General features: G+C 39.5%; 1 protein-coding gene across 4 annotated transcripts in view; it reads right to left on the reverse strand.

Moving 5' to 3' along the window:
- Positions 1-14,752: 14,752 nt before the first annotated feature.
- Nfu1 (NFU1 iron-sulfur cluster scaffold) overlaps positions 14,753-19,947 on the reverse strand; it is a 25,495-nt gene continuing 20,300 nt past the window's right edge. For all 4 annotated transcript variants that reach the window (XM_004634037.3, XM_023718457.1, XM_023718458.1 and 1 more), the window contains 2 exons: positions 17,105-17,279; positions 14,753-14,908 (listed from right to left, as the gene is read on the reverse strand). In XM_004634037.3, coding sequence (XP_004634094.1) covers positions 14,864-14,908; positions 17,105-17,279 — 220 coding nt within the window. In that variant the 3' untranslated portion in view covers positions 14,753-14,863. The remainder of the gene's footprint in view (positions 14,909-17,104; positions 17,280-19,947) is intronic.

A 19,947-nucleotide genomic window follows, 5' to 3' on the forward strand; every position in this document is an offset into this window, starting at 1 on the left:
ATCTCCCCAGCCCAAAACCTATCTTTTTTAGCAGAACTAACCCTTATATAACTGGTTATAGAATCAAGTGGGCAAAAGACTTTTCTGTCTAAAAGAAAGGCTGGAAAATACGACATTTATCTAGTCAAAATATTTCTCACCTAAAAGCCTTTTGTTTATAAGGACTTCAGATGACTCAGAGCAAAGATTAAAAAGCAGTGAGCCATTTGTTAGGAATAATACATTTGTTAAAGTAAGAAACAAAACTCTCAGAGTTTCACTGGGTCCTACTTGTAATGCCAGCTACTGGGGCATTACAAGCAAGAGGGTCACAAGGCAAAGGTTAGCCTGATCAATTTACCTGTCTCAAAACTAAAGGGGAGCATGGGCATGGCCCTGGGTTTCATCCCCAGTGTTGAAAAACTTAAAGAAATAAGTCGGTAGATATATATCTATCTTACCCTAAAAACCTCCATCTAAGGAGTTCTAGTCAGACCTGCATAATATTGCCAGGAGTCAAAGTATGGCTCCAGTACTTAAGTAACACCTTTGTTCACTGGCAGTAAACCTGTTGATATCAAAAAGAAAATGCCAGAACCACCAAAGTTCTCGCACTCCAACTATAATCATTAAACCACTTACTTTCCCTTTCTGGCCACTATTGCTTACAGTGACTATCAACTGTGTTATCCATCCCCACTTTACTACTATTTTGGAAGTTGTATGCAGTTAAAGAAACAGTTAAGGCCAATATTTTCCCAATCCAGCCTTCAACAACCTCACTGACACACTGACCACAAAGAACTCTTTGCAACAGTGTGCAAATCAAGACACTGATACGGAAGAACTTTGTCTGACCCTCATCTGTATAGAGTTCTGGCTTAGGCAGGACCTTTGGGAATAAGGCCTGAAGGAGATGAATGATTTATAAAGGTAAGGAAACATCTGGGACTAATTTGGACATCTGAGAAAATGAAAAGGATTTTCTCTCCTAACCAAAAGTTCTGAACTAGAGTAACAGAAAAAGAGAAGGATATCATTCATCATATCTTTATCTAAGCCCAGTGCCCTGTGCCATGTTTAGTCCCACAAGATCTGATAGCTCTCAGCGGCCTCTTTGTCATGTAACCTCAGATGGGCTGAAGGTGGTCAGGGATTCCAGTTGCCACAAAGAAACTTAATTGAAATAGCTTTTAAAGGTTTTTAAGCGTGCCCATGATTTGTGTAACCCTTATCTATATTCCAATAAATAGAAATAAAATTATTAAAAAGGACTTTGTATTTAATAAAAACTGAAAAGCCGAGGTACTTTTTAATGGAAAAAAGCAGACAAAATTTCATAACAAAATAACAGAATAAAAATAGGTAATACATTGTTATTTTCTTTAAAGTAATTAATCAGGGTACAAGATATGAGCATAAAAAATTATCTAAATGATATTAGCACAAACCTTTCTTTTCGATGAATTAAGAGAAACTAGTAATATAACTATCTTTTTTTCCCATTCCTTTTCTCTTTCCTCTATCCTAGTTCCTTTTTACCTTTTGAACAATTTCTTCCCATTTCACAATATCTGTTATACATTTTGGGCCTCATTTATGCTTTCAGTTTCTCATTCCAAGGTGACAATACAACGTTTACATGTGTGGGTCTGATTTATTTCACTTATGAGTATGGTCTCTAATGGCATCCATTCACCTATAAGTCTGAAGTGTATCCTTATTTATGGCTCACTAGTACTCCATTGTATAAAAATACCACAGCTTTTTTTATGCATTCCTCAGTTGATAGGCATTTGTGTTGTTTCCCAGATTTAACTATTACAAATCATGCTGCTATAAACATGGGTACATATATATTGCTGCAAGGTACTTAAAAAACTATTCTTATTTCTAGGGAATTTTGTGGGAAAACATCCAATGGACAGAGAAGATAATGGTAAGAATCAAGGAAAATGAACTAAGCTGAGCCCCTTAGGCCTATAAAAAAGAAAAAGTGATGACACGGATAAATGGCCCTTATGACCCCCTTGCGCTCACTACCACCTCAGCTTACTTGCACAGCTTCACACAAGAACAATCTGTCAGAAGTCCAGATACACCTAATTTCTCCGTTTCCAATTATTCGGGTACCCTACTCACAGGAGATCAAATCCAGGACAGGAACATAGCTCAGTGGCATAAGCACCAGCCTGGCAAGTGCAAGGTCCTGAGTTCAGTCTCTGGTATGAAGAAAGGAAAGAAAGAAAGAGAGAGAGAGAGAGAGAGAGAGAGAGAGAGAGAGAGATTAAATACCAGTTCCTCAGAATGCATTCACTGTATTTTGAAGTTGGCAAGTGCAAGGTCCTGAGTTCAATCCCCAGTTCAAAGAAAGGAAAGAAGGAAAGAAAGAAAGATTTATCAGTGTCATCTCCCACCATACTATTCCAGCGTCTTGTACTCTAGCTGTACTAAACTCCTGGACATTCGCTAAAAAGAGAATACTATCTCAGACTTTTACTTTTTGCATTGCGTTTTCCCTTTGGGGGAAAAAAGGACCAAAAGGGTTTTTTCTTGTCTGCTCTCAAGGTGCTCAGTCCTCCTGAGGAAGCTGAAGCCCATCTTGGAATGAGGCCCTCAGTTTACCTGGTTGCTAGCACCACCATGCACCTGACCTCAGTGTGCCCCCGTCTCTGAGCTGGCCTGCATCTACTCTGTCCACACCCGGCACATCTGTGAAGGGATGGAAAGAAGGATCATGGACCACACTAAAGCAACTGATGTAATGGTTCGCCCTTGGCTGGGCATACGCCTGTAATCCCAGCACTCAGGAGGTCAGATTTTGAGCCCATCCTGGGCTACAAAATGAGTTCAAGGCCAGCCTAAATTGCATATTGAAACCTTGTCTCAAAAAGACAAAAAAATAAAGACTCGCCCTTCTTGGTGTGGTTGTTTGCAAAGACCCTGGCCAACTTCAATATCCAGAAGCTCATCTGCGGCGTATGTGCAGGTCAACAAGCTCCAGCATCTGGTGCCACCCTACCAGGAAGTCCTGCTGCTGCCACCACCACAGCTCCCCTGGGGAGAAGAGGGGTGAAGTAAAAAAAGAAGAACCTGAGGTGTTGACATGGATTTTAGTTTTTTTGTTCTTGTCTTTGTTTTTTTGTTTTGTTTTGTTTTGTTTTGTTTTGTTTTGTTTTGTTTTACTAAGCCTCTTTTGTTAAGTTAAAAAAATTCTGCAAAACAAAATTGAGGAAAGAGAGAGAGAAAAGCAGGGAGGGAGGGAAGAAGGCAGATGCAAAGAGGCGAGAGTTCTGTGGTTAACGTTTGTCTCACTAAAGCAGGACTGGATAGGATAGCCACCTGTGAAAACGAGATTTTTGAAGGGAACAGAAAATTTCCTTGCCAAAAATGACTTCCAAGCTGGGCATGGTGGTGCATGTCAATAATCCCAGCACTCTGGGAGGCAGGGTAATGGCAAATTCAAGGTCAGCCTGGGCTACATAGCAAGTTTGAGGTCAGCCTGGAACACCGTAAGTTCCACTCTCAAAACAACAACAATAAAGCATTACTTCCAGCCAGGCATGATGGCACATGCCTGTAATCACACATACTCAGGAGACTGAGGTAGGAGGAACACAAGTTCAAGGTCAGCCCAGTAACTTAGTGAGAACCTATTTGAAAATAAAGAAGGTGAGCAGGGTGCTAAGGAGGAGCTCACAGTACCCTGGGGCTCCAATCTCCAGTGCTAAAAAAAAACAAAACTTATTTCCACTGTCTACTCATCCAATTACCTATACTCTACCTGTACAAATATATTTTTTTATGTGTGTGTGTGTGTGGCCAGCTCAGCCCACCAGGGGGCAGGGCTGGCTGGCATGTGGTGCTGGGGGATTAAGCTGCGGTCCCTGTGCTTTGCTAAACTTGTTCTAAGTAGGTGCTTTAGACCACTGAGCCATCTCACCAGCCCTTTACAAATACATTTAATGCAGAATGTTGCCCATGATGTGACTTAATGGCCACATGAAGTCACTATTATCACTTTAGAGTAAATAGTTTAATGAAAAGTAGAGGCTATTTATGAAGTTACTTTTTTTTTTTTTTTGTATTTTAGGACAGGGTCTACAGGGCCTTACTATGTAGATCAGACTCACAGTGATTGTCCTGTTTTCAGCCTCCCAAGCACTGGGATTACAGGTGCACTCCACCACGCCCAGTCTCAATCCCAGTCTCAGGGAGCTTTGAGGGCAGGGCCAGCACAGCATGCAAGGGATCGAACCCAGCCACTGTGCTCTACCTAAGCAGGCACTTTAGTCTGCTGAGCTATTTGGCCAGCCCCATCATTTCTTTTTTTTGACCTGAGAGATTTTTTTCTGATCATATTTCTTTTATCACCTGTTTCTTTACTTCAGATGCTATCATTTCAGAAATTTCACACATAGTGACTTCTACATTTTTCTATGTCCTTGTCTCTTGGACTACTGTGATTAGGAAGTTATAAAGAATAAATTCAGGGCCATATTCTACAATAATTCTCTCTCCCAGCCTGTATTTCCTATGAAAGAAATTTGCTGTGATAATTTGAGATGAAGAAGATGAGGAAATGACTTAGAGATGAATCTTCATGATAGATAGGAAGTACCCTAAAGTGGTCAGCTTTGGCAAGAAAGACTCTTCAGTTCCTGAAGGACTGTGGTAAAGAGAAATCCTCCCACTGAGAAGAACTTTGAGAAGTACACATGCAGGTACACTTTGCTTGGAAGAAAAAATGGAGTTGGGGTATTACTTAGTGGCAGAGAAAAGACAGATAGCCCAGATATGTCACCACTTACAAATCATGGCCTATAGCCAATGTTTTGGCTGCATGGCCATGAACTTGCAAGAAATATGGCAGAATACAGGTGCCAAGGGCTGGCCAGATAGCTCAGTGGACTAAAGCACCTAGGCAGAGTGCAGTGGTAAGGGTGGTTCGAGACTGCGATTGAGGCCAGGCATGGGGGAGTGCACCTGTAATCCCAGCGCTTAAACAGAAGGATCACTATGAGTCTGATCTATGTAGTGAGACCCTGTAGACCCTGTACTAAATACATTAAAAAAGAAAACAGATGACAAGAAAGTCTGGAGAAGAAGCATATGGACAGTACTTTCTGAAGAGGCGAAATTTTGTGAAGACATTTGTGTCCTATGTAAATGGGTACTAATAGATGACTTCAGCATAAAAGGATTTTAGTAATCAAGTGATTAGACTAACCTATTGTGTAGATACCAAAAAGCCTCTTTTCCCAGACACTCCTACCATTGCCTAATGGACTCATGAATAAAATGACCATGGTGACAAAGACTGTAGGTTATGGACAGCTGTTCATCAAGGTTGAACTGGCTGCAGCCAGTGGTAGGTGCTCAGTCTGCCAGCAAAAGGGTCAATACTGGTCAAATGAGTCTTTCCCTAGTAACCTGTTCACAAGGATCATCTTCAGTCATTGGGATCACAATACTTCCACTTGATCCACCTTGCCTCTAGCAATTACTTTGGAATCTTAACCAGATCTGTTTGAAAATTACCCTTCAGTGAGTGGAGGTGGAAGACAACCTGACCATATCCAATACATGTTTCTCTCAGGCTGTACCAGTTCACATTTTATGACCAAGAAAGCCAAAGCCCTGGGGAAAGGATAGTCCTGAACCAGAGTGAATGTTTTTGTTTGTTTGTTTCTCTAGTGGTGTATTTGATTTCGATATAGACAACTTTAACACTTTGTCCTAAACAGATATACACCAGTAATTTAGAGTCTTAGGCAGGCCGGGCATGGTGGCCCATGCCTGTAATTCTAGCACTGGGGAGGCTGAGGCAGGAGGATCCTTGCGAGACCAACCTGGGCTACAAAGTGAGCTCAAGGCCAGCCTGAACTGCATGAGACCCTGTCTCTAAAGAGACCCAAACAAATAAACAAATAGTCTTACGAAAACTGTATAACTCTTCTCACTTGTTAGTGAAATTGAAGTTACCAAATTGCCAGCAAATATGTGTCCAGAACTTATCTGGAGACCAGCAGTCAGGAAATGGCTACATGGCCAGCAGACCCAGCCCCAAACCTATTTTTGTTTGGCCTGTGTGCTCAGAGTGGTCTGTTTTTAAACACTTACAAAAAATGTCCTAATTCATGGCACACAGACATAAAATTCAAATGTTAGTGTCTATAAATAAATTCCTCTGGAACAGAGTCTTGTTTATTTGCCTATGTATTGTCTGCAGCCGCTACTGTTGAGAGTTGAGTGGCTGCACCAAAATGACTTGTTTTCTGGTGAACCAAAGTAAATATCAATGCAGCTTTGGAGAACTGGGAATGCACTCAAGAGGCTGAGCCAGGAGGATTGCTGTGAGTTTGAGGCCAGCCTGGGCTACATAGTGAGTTCAAGGTCAGGCTAAACTACATAGCAAGACTCTATGTATTTAAAAAATGAGTAACACAGTTTTGGTTGATGATATAATCAACTTGGAAGGGGGGATGCAGAAGTGAAGTCTGTAGCACTAATTTTTTTTTATTTGGTTGGGTTTTTTTGTTTTTTCCTGTGGTACTGGGGATTGAACTCAGGACACTGCACTTGCCAGGCAGGCGCTTATTCTACTGAGCTATCTCCCCAGCCCCAGTGAAGTCTGTAGTAAACATCCTCGAAGATGAGTCAATCAGACTCTCAGTATAAGGACCTAACCAGGACCTCTTGATCAACTTACTGTGGTAACTGCTATTGGTAAGCTTGTTTAACCAGACCTCCATGAAGTTGCCACAGTTGATTTTGGTGCATATGCCCAGCTCCCCAGAGTACACAGCTGCAACTATCAAGGCTATAAAGGAAAGCAAAATGAATCTCAACCCAGGTATGGAAGGCACACTAATTTGAGTGTCCACTCCCATATCGGCCAGATGACAGATAACAGTGTGGCAGAACTGACAAGGTATCTGGCAGTGAAGACCAAAGAATTCTTTGGATGAAAGTCCAGCAGGGCCAGCCACACCCCAGAGTCCAGTTTCTGATGGATTCCATAGGTGGCAAATCAGCACTTCCCATCACACCCCTCCATTCACATGGAAATTGTCACAGTGCTGTGGGTCCACAGGAGGACCAGCCTTTGTAAGCTCAGACTTGTCATTCTCTTCCTCCTTCCCCTGCTTCTTCCATTCTACTCTAGCCTTCTAGCAAGGTGACCTGCAGAGAGTATCTGCCACTGGCTGAGGACTTTTTCTCAGGCATTTGCCTTGACAGTGTTGTCACCAAAGGACTTGGACCATTTATCACCTTGGGAATCTCCAGACCCTGTCCCTAATTTTAAATTTTTCTCAGACTGATGTGAGCTTTCATCTGTGACTGGACAGACCCCTTTTCTTTTTTTCTTTTTTTTTTTTTTTTGCGGAACCAGGGATTGAACTCAGGCCCTTGCACTTGCCAGGGAAGCGCTTATTCCACTGAGCCATCTCCCTGGCCCCAGACCCCTTTTCTAGAAGCCCATTTTTCCCAAATGAAATGGATTGGAAAGGATAACAACCATGAAGGTAGAAAGAACAGAAACAAAAACTAAAGACCAACACTGAGTCCTTAGTATTGTATCATCCCAGCTGATCAGCTAGCTTCTTAGCGATAGATTGATTACACTAGACTACATCATGGAAGTATTAAGGAGTTTTTTCTGGAACAGACACTTTTAATATGGAATTTACCTTCCCTGAGCATAATGCTTCTGCCAAATTTACCATCCACATACTTATAGAATGCCTATCTTTACACTATTCCACCCAGAGCACTGTTTCTGACCAGGAAGCTAACTTCACAACAAATGATAAACAGTAGTAGGTCACTGCTCACTGAATTCCCTAAGCCATGTTCCTCAGCATCCTGAAGCAGAGGGCTTGATAGAATGAATGGTGGAATGACCTTTTGAAGACTTAGATATGACATGAGGTAATACCTCTGAGGATTGAAGCAATGTCTCCTGAAAATTGTGTCTTCTAAAGCAGAATCCAATATATGACGCTTTCTTCTATAGCCAGGAAGGTAGTTCCAGGAAGGCGGTCCCAGTCAAGGGGCGGAAATGGGAGCAGTGCTATTACACCTACGGACCCACTACCAAAATATTTTGCTTCCTGAGAACCTATGCCTTGTTGGTCTATAGGTCTTAGTTCCAAAAGGAGGATTACGCCTCTGAGAAGACAGTAATTCTATTTGACTGGAAGATCAGATTGCCACTGGCCACTTTGGGCTCCTCATGGCCCTGAATCAATAGAAAAGACAGGAATTATGGTGCTTGGAGGCCAGGGAGATGACTCAGTGGATAAGCGCTTCCCTGGTAAGCTCCAGGGCCTGAGTTCAATCCCTGGTTCCGCCAAAAAAAAAAAAAAAAAAAAAAGGAATGATGGTGCTTGGTGGGATGACTGATCCTGATTATCAAGGCAGAATAGGACTACTACTTCACCATGGAGCGAAGAAAAAGTTTATCTAGAACATAGGCAATCTCTTAGAGTATCTTTTTATATTATCATGCTTTATGATCAATGCCAATGGAAACTCAGTACAATACCATCTGAGCAGGCCTGCCAACAGACCAGACCCTTTCAAGATGAATATTTGTTTGCCTCAATAAAGAACCACTACCAAGCCGGAGAGATGGCTCAGTAGAATAAGCACTTCCCTGGCAAGCGCAAGGGCTTGAGTTCAATCCCTGGTTCCACGAAGAAGAAAAGAAGAAGAGGAGAAGGAAGAGGAGGAAGAGGAGGAAGAGGAAGAGGAAACCACAGCTTGTAGAAATGCTTGCTGAAGGTAAAAGAAATAGAGGACATATAATAGGAGGAGGTAGTTATAAATACCAGCCACAAACTTGTGACCAGTTACAGAAACAATTACTAGGACTGTCATGAGTACTTATTCCTTGTCATTAATGTTTATGTATTCGTGTGTATATACATGTATAACCAAATATTTGTCTTCTTACCTCTCACATGCAACATAAGATGTATTACACTAAAATTTTATTAACTTTACATCTTAGTATTTAGTTTACTGTTTAGATTACAGGATAGCAAGAAGAAGAGTAAACATCATCCAAGAACTTTGCATTCTCCAGTGGGGAAAGGGTTAGTTGTATATAGGATAATTTTTATCATATTGGGTGCAAGCATGTTGCTACTGTCTGTTCTTAGAGAGTGTGGCTTAAGGAGACACATTTGGGTGTTGAAAAGGGCTTGGCTTGTAATGGTTCTATGTGTCAATCTAGGTGGCCATGGTGCCAAGATATTTGGTCAAATATTATCCTAGATGTCTCTGTGAGCTGTTTTGAGATAAACATTTAAACCACTAGACTTTAGGGAAGGCCTGTGGAACTCCATAATGTGGGTGGACCCCACCCAATCAGCTGAAGGCCCTAATGGAACAAGACTAACCACACCACCACCTCCAGCAAGAACTTACCCAAAGAAGTTTTTGGATTTGAAATGCAACATCTGCTCTTCCCTAGGTTTCCAGCCTGACGGCCTACCCTACAGACTGTGGATTTGCCAATTTCCATAAGTGCGTAACAGTTCCCTAAAATAAATCGTTTGTGTGATCTTTCTATATTTTGCACCCTTTTCATTTTTTTCCTCTGGAGAACTAATGTTAATCTTATTATTTTCCAAAAACTGAATGCATGCATTTGTTTTAAATTTCTAAAGGACAAAACTTTCAATGATAGTAATAGAAATTCACTCTTCTTTTTTTTTTTTTTTTTTTTTTTGTATTTTACTACAGGGTCTACAGGGTCTCACTACATAGATCAGACTCGTAATGATCCACCTGTGTTCAGCTTCCCAAGAGCTGGGATTACAGGCATGTGCTCAATTGCACTCTCAGCATGCCCTGGGGGCGGGGCCTGCACAGCACCAGGGATTGAACCTAGCCTGGATCTGCCAGCCCTAATCCACTCAAATTAGGTAAGGGGATTTTGTTTTTTAATCTGTTAATTGAAAAGAACAGGAGTACAAACAGCTTTGGGCATATCTATACCCAGGAAAACAAACAATATCAGAACTCTCACTATTTCCCTAGCTTCATGGAAGGGAAAATGATCCACAAATAGCTCTGGACAGTTTTACAGTTTGCAGTTCAAGGGCAGAGAGGATCTTTCTCCATCCTTTGTATAATCTAGGTAATGACTCTAATTAGTTCAGTGTGAGTCATGTACCCCACTCCTGTAGCAAACAAGGTAGGAGACACTGTAGAGACCAAGAGGAAGTGTTGCTAAAAGAAGGAGAAAGGAAGACCTAGCAGGCACAAAAAGGTATCTACTACTACAAGTAAACATGGGCCTGACTTCTCCTCATCCCTTGAGGACAAAGGATGCAGAATCCAATTAGAAGTAGTACTTTTTTTTTTTTTTTGTATTTTAGGGAAGGGTCTACAGGGTGTTCAGGGCCTCACTACTAGATCTGACTCCTAGTGATCTGCCTGTTTACAGCCTCCCAAGAGCTGGGATTATAGGCATGCGCCACACACCCAGTCTCAATTGCCATTTTAGCGTGCCCCGGGGGTTCCCCTCCTCGCCCTCGCCCCTGCTTGAAGGCGCTTGAATGTGCTGAGCTATTTGGCCAGCCCTCTCTTCTTAAAACTCCTCTCCAGGTTTGCTCCAAATTTTACAATGAGTAGAAGCTGGAGCAGTTTTCTATCTCTACTACAAAGAAATCTGTTCACATCTTGTACAGCAATTAACCATTAGGAAGAATGTATGCAATGTGTTAATTATTGAAACTGTCTCATTGCTATTTGTTTCTCAATAAAATTATGAAAAAAAAAAAAAAAGAAGTAAAGCCATGCTGTTATGTTGAGCTATAGGGGACTAGGGGACTCAGGTCAACAATTTCTGACATTGCCAGTCAAGTAGAAGACCCAATACTATTATGGACTTCTGGACTCTTTTAGAACATTTTGCTGAGTTAACACACCTATAATATTCAAATAACAGAACTAAACAAGAAAAGGGGATATAGATGAATGTTCATTTTGTATCTGTGTATTCAAAATGGTTAGGACAGATATATAGTTACATTCTCTTAATGAATAGAGGGATTTGTTCTAATAGTGTTTGTATACAGGATATCATGTCCGCATCTTGTACAGCAGTTAACCACTAGGAACAATGTATGCAGTGTGTTAATTATTGAAACTGTCCTACCAATTTGGTTTGAAAAAAAAAAAAAGAAATCTATTCTACTGCCAAGAAAGTTAACAAACTGAAAAACACGAGATTAACTGGTCCTATCTTTGTCCTACTATTTCTGTTCTTAGGATGTACTTAGCCAGCACATGGAGTTGGAAGCTGTCTACAACTGAAAGACCACTAGAAATGTAAGAAGACAGAAAAAGTACTATGTTCTGGATTTTCTTTCAGAGGATGCAAGAGGTGGATAGGCTAAAAACCCTGTAATGTTATCATAGGTTACTCTGATGTGGGGAAATGGAGTATAACGTGGAGTTTCTCAAAAGGGTTGTAGATTTCTATCAGCTAGACAGTAGCCACCTTCATATTTATGCACTAAAAATGGACTAGCATGCACAAGCCACTAATTTTGCCTACTTTAGGTTTGCATTATATAACAGATGGAAAAGTCTTGCCCACTAGATAGCACCTATGAAAGCCAGAAATTCCCTTCCTTTTCTGGGACAGAAATATTCAAGAAGGGCATGTGGGCCCAAAAGCACAAGGCAGAATAGTAGAGGAACAATGTACACAGGCACTATAGCCAGAATGCCAGGGTCCAGTTCAGCCCTTTCCACTTGATACCTGCCAAAGTAAAATATGCCTTTCCCTTGTGTCTCTACTGTCTAATTCATAAAAACAGAAGCACTAGTTACTTATCTCACAGGATTAAATACTTCCATAAATGTTTAAGGAGTGTTTTAAAGTTTAAGCAGGGTTTGTCACATAGTCAATGCTCAGTGAAAGTTTGCTATTCTTATATTTTATCTATCATTCTATATAGGACTTCGTCCTAATTTTGGTTAGTCAAAAATCTGCCAAGTCTTTGGCTATTCTTGACCAATAATATTAGTTGCAAATATTTATTGGAAGTCCTGTTTATGAAGCATTTTCAAGGATTTTCTAAAACTTTTATATATTTAGTATAGGGTTTCACTACGCAGCTTGTTGGAGTATATAAAATATATGAATATTTTATACAATTTAGGGAGTTAAATTCTGTTTTTAATTAAATCTAATTAACAAAGAATTATTGTTTTCTTTCTTTGGCATCACATAGAGGAAAATTAAGTATAAACATTCAAAAATTAAAAAAAAACTATTACCTAATTAAATTACACCTCATAAATCAATCACTGAACAGGTAGTTCAATTTAAAAATACATGTATTTGTTTATTTATCTTTTGGAGACAGGGTTTCACTATGCAGTCCAGGCTGGCCTTGAGCTCACTTTGTAGCCCCGTCTGGTCTCAAAATCACAAAGCTCTCCTGCCTCAGCCTCCTGAGTGCTGGGATTATAGGCTTACATGTTATGTTTCATATTAAGATTGGAACTTGGCAGCTTGCCACAAACAAAAAGCAGTAAATTACTTGCCAAGTCCTCCATGACTTACCAGTCTCTGTCTATGTTAGAATGCAGTCAGCTTCAAGTTACAGGACACCTGTAACAGCCAAAAGCAAAAGCAGATAGTTCCCGAGTTGCCTGTAGGAGTAAGGAGGCCCTCAATAACAGAGGCCCTTTTGCTCCTCCCCAACATTCTCAGAAGACTGCTTGTTTTGTTAGGATTACAAGGTGATTTCATTGCATTGTGTAGCTTCCATCATAGTGTACTAAGCAGGGAGGAAAGGAATGGATGAACGGATGAGATTTTCCCCCAGACACTTTGTCCCCTCCTCTCTACTCCCTCCACCCTTTCTGGGAAGGAAAATTTTCCAGCATTAAGTAAGACCCTCTGATGGTCTAAGGCTGGGTCACCCCCTACCCATTAGCTAATGTTGGCAAAGACAGATGAAGTTAAAATGTCCATTTTTAACTATCTAGGACATCCCCTTACACTGAGAAGGGTAGGCCCTTCCTTGTCACTGCCTTAAAGACTAAGACAGCCTCCCCTAGCAAGCTGTAGGTGTGTATGCCGGGCAGGTGGCCAGGAGTTTCTGCAGTACTCTTCATATTGCCCACTGCGACTTCTGTACTGTTTCCAGCTCAGCATTTCCACTTTAGCACTTACACCACTTAGCTTCTTGCAGTGCCCGAGTATATCTCACACCTTTGACTTTGCTTTTTCTTCTTCTTTTTTTGTATTTTAGGGAAGGGTCTACAGGGTGTTCAGGGTCTTACTACTAGATCAGATTCTAGTGATCCTCCTGTTTACAGCCTCCCAAGAGCTGGGATCGCAGGCATGTGCAACCACACCCAGTCTCAACTGTGGCTCAGTGCACCCCAAGAGCGGGGTCCCCGGCACAGGAGGCCAGGGGTGACTTTGCTTCTTATGCCTAGAATGTTCTTCCCTCACCTTGTACCTGTTTGGGTCTCTCATTTTCATGATTTACCCTTTCCTAATAATCTAAACCTCTCCCTGGATTCTCTTCTTTCAGGTCATACTCAGACTTGTTATCGATTATTTTTTCCAAGTCTCAACTTCCTGTAACTTTAAGAAAAGGTCAGGTTTAGGTGCCTAGCTTACCAAGTAATTCCCATCCTTTTGCCTTTATTTATTTAGAGCAGCTCAGAGAATAAATTTTCCAACCCATCCCACTGTCTGGTTCTGTGAACCAAAAGACAAAAATAAAACCTTCAATTCCCAGCATTCACAACTGTTAGGGTTTTTCCTGTTTCTCTATCTTAATTTTATACTTTTGTGGCTAGAATTCCAGAGATCTAAGTTATCACTGCTATTGCTCATCTTTCCTTTCTCGGTGTTTTCTGTAAATTGCCATAGAAAGCTGAAAGAAGGTGGCATGGTTGATACTATTTTGTCTCTCTGAAAAAGCAGTACTCAACACTAGAAAGATAACTCCAAATCTCTGGCATGGCACAGAAATTAATACCAACTAATGCAAATTTTGAAGTTTTAAACAATATATGGACCTCTAAGTTGGCAGGAGCAAGTGCAAGAAAGACCAAAGCAGCCTCTCACAGGCTGGACACAGTGGTGCATGTGTAATCCCAGCATTCAGGAAGCTGAGGCAGCAGGATCCAAAGTTGAGGCCAACCCGGTATCAAAAAAACCCCAACGAAACAAAAAGGGTTTTTTTTCATCTTATAAACATCTGAAATTATGTCCAGATTCTGGAACATAGTTCTTGAGCTTCTGACATTAAGAATTTCTAGTGCCAAAGACTAAACCCAGTCTTCAAACATGCCAGACAAGTGCTCTACCACTGAGCTATATCCCTAGCTCCTAGGTTTTTGATTTTTTATTTTTCTAAATGAAATTTGGTCTTTCAGTGACAAGTTATGTGCTATTTACTAGCCAGAAACCCAGAATTAGTTGTGTTTTGCTTTTAAATAAGCTAGAAACTTCAGTAAAAATGGTTTCAGACATCTCACAAAAAGCTACACCTTTTAGAATATTTTAAAAAGCATTCTACCTATTAACTTCTGCATAGAAAGAAAATAGGTGAGAGAAAAAAGATTTGAAATGGCATCACATATTATGCAAAGAAAGCACCAAGAGAAATGAAGAACAAAAATAAAAATATCCCTGGATAAAATCCATGTGTACAGAAGATGACTCAGGATATTATAAATAACTCCTGAGGTAAAGCAAACATGCAACATTTATACATCATTCTCTAAGAAAAGGGCATTTTTGTTCATCTTCAAGTTCCCCAGCATATTAATAAAAACTTGGTATACATTATAAGTCCAACTGTTATACCCAAAGAAAATCCAGATTATTTTAAGGCGAGTTTGCTTCTTTTTCATCTGATTCATCATCCTTCACCTAAAGCCAAAAGACAAAGAGAATTAAGAAAAGGATTACTATTGTTGTTTTCTTATTTTACTGTTAGTTGCCTACCTGAAATAGTCTACATCAATGCATGGCAATCTAGTAAGAAGAAATCTATGAAAAGCCCCAAAGTACAAAATTTGGATTATAACCTAGTGTCCTAAGGAAGTGAAAGCAAATATGTACAATATTATTAAAATACTGCTGTCGCTTCCTTGTCTCTAAGGAGGCTTTCATAAGAGAGTCTCATCTGGGCAAAGAAGATTCTAAATGATAAACTGGTATTTTTTTAGTGGTAAGATTGATGTAAGTAACTTTTTGTCTTCTACCCCACAGCATCTTATTTACTGAATTATATTCTGTAGAACTAAACCAAACTATTCACATAAAAATATTTACTAGAAAAACAAATCTCTTTAAAAAAAAAAGTTAAAAAGAAAGCAAAAAAAAAACCTATACTGTGAACCAATTATTTTGGTTTATTCAATAAAATTTTAACCTTTAAAAAATATGGACATTTTCAGTGAAAAATAATATTAATGAACCTTCAAAGAAAATAATGAATATGTTAATATGTTTCCATATTAAGACCATCCTGGGCAAAATACTAAGATCCCATCTCAAAATAAAAAATAAATGGATTTAAAATCTAAATATATTTGGATATGATGAGATAGTTTCTTTTGGGTTGAATAAAAATGGATATTTTGCCAAGGATGGTGGCACACACCTACAGGTGTGCCACCATTCCAACACTCAGAAGGCCAAGGCAGGAGGACTGCCGTGAGTTGAAGGAAAAAAAAGGGGGCACACCTGTAATCCCAGTGCTGGGGAGGCTAAGACAGGAGGATCACTACGAGCCCAAGCTGCACAGCGAGACCATATATGAAATAAATAAATTATAAAAACATTGTAAAAAGATATTTTATGCCCAAGCAATTAATATTTTAGTGGTCAAATTCCTTCCTAAACCAGTGTTTCATTATTTATTTTTGGTTCCAGGGATCGCACTCAGGACCTTGTGCTTGCTAGGCCAGTGCTTTCAGCCACTGAGCTAGCTTCGCAGCCCACAATTAATATTTTATAGCCAATCACGGCAACATCCAGTCTGAAGAATTCTGTAAATCAACTCCTATTTTAGGCAGAATTATTTCTAAATTTGGAATACTATCCCTAAATACTTATTTAATGCAAACTTGTAAAAGACATTTGTAAGACACAGGGCTAGATACTGCAGAGAAATACAGACTTAGATATGATTTCTAGTCTCTTAGAGAGCTTATGCCTAAATGTAATACAAAAACAGATACATAGAAAGCAGAGTTTCATCTTACACAGAGGACTGATAAAGACTTCAAAGGGCAGATGGCATGTATTAGCCCAAAAGGATGTATTTTTAATACTACTTAGTCATCAATGATGCTCAAAGGAGCTGAAGGGAGATACACCTTTTCTCAAGAACAGAGAACTATAGTAGTTTTCTCAAATTTCTTATTTCCATATGTTTTCTCTCCTTGATAATCTCTTTCCATAAAACCATCACTGTAGTAAGAGGTACTGCGACTGTTGTGTTATATTCTTTACGCATATTGAGGACAATAGACATCATGCCAAAGCTAAAGCTCTAAAATTCGGTAAATGCCTTGGCTACATGATTAAGAGTAAGTAGGACTAGGCATAAGCCTGTGGCTCAGTGGTAGAGCACTTAACTAGTCCATACAAGGCCTTAGGTTCAATCCCTGGCACTGCTTTAGGAAGGAGAAGGCAAAGAAGGGAGGAGAGAGGGAAAAGGAGAAATGAGAGATTGATAAATAATGTAGTAGAGCCCTTGCTCTAAAAACTTCTAAAATTTACCTATAAAATCACATATTTTGAATTCCATTTCATAATTTCTCTACAATCAGAGCAGCAGTATACCCTCCATGTGTCAGTTTCCTTCTCTACAAAATGGGAATGATTTAATGCATTACATTCTAGATTAAATAAGGCAGTAAGTTGTAAAAAAGAAAAAAAGCATTCATAGTACAGAGTAGGCATTCATAACACTGAAGTTACTGCTAAAATAAGAAGGCTCCTAGTTTGAGAAAAATTATAACACAAACATCTTGCCTTTGGAAAAAATGTCAGGTGATAAATTTCTTTTCATATTTATCTTACTGTTAAATCTACGCTGTAATGATACTGGCACACCTGTTCTACACCTTCTACTTCCGGAATATAAAACTGTAGCATGTTCTGAATCCCATTCTTCAGAGTGATGATTGAGCTGGGGCAGCTGGTGCAAGACCCTTGGAGTTTCAGCTGTACTATGCCATCTTCAAAGCCTTTATAGATTACATCTCCTCCATCTTCCTGTACAGTCGGCCTGCAGTCACAAAGTATTTGTGATACATTGGAAAGAGGCACCATAAAAAAAAAGGAAAAAAATTAATATAGCTCAGAGTTTACTTGAGACACAGTATGGTAATAATTGGTATGTCATGACAAGAAGTACGTATTTAGAAGACCAGAATGACAGGCATTCCAAGCGTGACCCTTCTATTACACATTGCTATCTTCAGTGCAGTTGCTTGGTTCACAGGTATCAGCATGTATAGCTAGTCTGGGTGAGAATCCTACCAATTAACTGCTAGTTTCAAAAACCTGCTAATGTTTCTCAGGATCATTGCCTTGCCCATCTTGTGCATATAAATGTGTGGCTTTACCCCTGTCATGTTTCCCAGCTTTTCTCCTTGTCCTCTCCCTGTTGTCCAATCCTCAGGTTCTCACTTTCCTTTTAATTGTGTTATACCTTTCTATTTGTGTTTCTTCTTCTGAGTTCTTATACTAGGGAGACTATATGATATTTACACATGTGGGTCTGCTTTATATCACTTTATCTTCAAGTGGCATCCACTTAATATAAAGGCTTCAAGTTTATCATTCTTTATAGCTGATTAATACACCATTGTACAAAAATACCACATCTTTTTCAACCATTCTTCATGTGATGGGCATCTTGGTTGTTTCCAAGATTTGGCTATCACAAATTGTGCTGCTATAAACATAGGTACACATATATCACTGTGATATGATGTTTTCAGTTCCTCCGGGAAAATTCCCAGTAGGGAGATAGCTGGTTTGAATGGGATTTCCAGTCCTATTTTTTTTAAGGGGTCTCCACACTGATTTCCATAATGGTTGCACCAGTCTACGTTCCCACCAGTAGTGGAGAAGTGTTCCTTTTTCCCCACAGCCTCTCCAACATTTGTTGTTGGTTGATTTATGATAGCCATTCTTTCTGGGGTGAGATGGTATCTCAGTGTTGTTTTAATTTGCATTTCACAGATGGCTAGTGATGTGGAACATTTTTTCATATATTTATTCACTCCTTTAATTTCATCCTCTGAGAAGTGTGTGTTCATCTTGGATGTTAGGGGCCCTAATGTTGTTTAGTTCTTCATAAATTCTAGAGAGCAGACCTTTGTCTGAGTGCTTATTAGTTAAGATTTTTTCAAAATTTATGAGTTGTCTTTTCACTTTGTTGGCAATTTCTTCTGATGTGCAAAAACTTCTCAATAAGAGATGGTCCCAGTTGTTAATTCTTTTAAGTATTCCCCATGTGATTTGACTTTTGTTCATGAACTCTTTGCCTAGCCCTATATCTTCAAGAGTTCCTCCTACTTGGGACTGAACCCCTGGGCACTACCACTAAGCTATGTCCCTGGCCCTTTTAAAATTCCAAAATATTCTAATAAGTTTCCCAGGCTGGCCTTGAAACTGTGATCCTTCTGCTTCAGCCTCCAGAGTAGCTGGGATTACAGGTATGAGCCATCAGACCTCACAGAATTTAGATTTCTGTATTACTAAATTCACAGTTAGAGCTATTTTAAAAATATACAACAATTGTGACTTAAGTTTTATTAGTAATTCATATTTTTTAAAGTTTCAAATAACTTGCCAAAACTTATTCATAGAAATGTTGCCAGCCATGGGGGGAGGGGCACACCTGTAGTCCCAGCATTTGGGCAGGAGGACCATTACTACAAGTTTGAAGCCAGCCTGGGCTATGTTGTGAGCTCAAGGCTAGTCTGAACTACACAAAGAGAACCTGTCTCAAAAAGCAAAAACAAAACAAAATAAAACAAAAAACAAAAAGAAAACAGGAAAAAAGATTTACTTTTTTCATCTTGCTTAATAATCTTTTATTTAACATTTCAGATTTCATAATAATTACTGTGACAACCTAGGATATACTTAGTCACATCTTTTGACAAAGGAGAGGAAGAATGACAAATACTGGCTTTTCTTTCTTTTTTTTTTAAATTTTTTTTTTAATTTGTGTGTGTGTGTGTGTGTGTGTGTGTGTGTGTGGCCAGCTCAGCCCACCAGGGGGCGGGGCTGGCTGGCATGTGGTGCTGGGGGATTGAACCGTGGTCCTTGTGCTTTGTTTAGCTTAGCTTGTTCTAAGTAGGTGCTTTAGACCACTGAGCCATCTCACCAGCCCCAATACTGGCTTTTCTTTAAGACAATTTTTTAATTGAAATACAGCAGTAGGGCCGGGGAAATAGCTCTGTAGAATAAGTGCTTGCCTGGCAAGAGCAAGGGCCTGATTTCTATCCCCAATTCTGAGAAAGGAAAAAAAAGAAAACAAAAAGAAAAAAAGAAAAAAAATACAACCATAATACAGCAAGTAAATCATATATTTATAATTCAACTAATTTTCACAAAGCAATCACGTTCGTGACTATCACCCAGATCGACACAGTGCCTTCCACCCGGAGACCTGCCAATCAAACGCAGTACCTATCTTAGGTTCTATTGCCAGTAATCAGTTGTGCTTGTTTGTGAATGTTATAATTTATAAATATAAATTTTATTTTAAAATTTCATAGACTTTACTCTTCTGTATCTGGTTTCGTTTGCCCTTTATGAGATTCATTCATGTAATAGTCCACTCAGTCTCATCTGATGTTTCTAGAATGTTTTACATATTTTCCTGCTGGTAGTCATTTGAGCTAATACTTGTTTTGGACTTTTTTTTTTTTTTTTTT

The sequence above is a fragment of the Octodon degus genome, unplaced genomic scaffold, assembly GCF_000260255.1.
Source record: "Octodon degus isolate 3935 unplaced genomic scaffold, OctDeg1.0 scaffold00058, whole genome shotgun sequence".
Classification (NCBI taxonomy): domain Eukaryota; kingdom Metazoa; phylum Chordata; class Mammalia; order Rodentia; family Octodontidae; genus Octodon; species Octodon degus.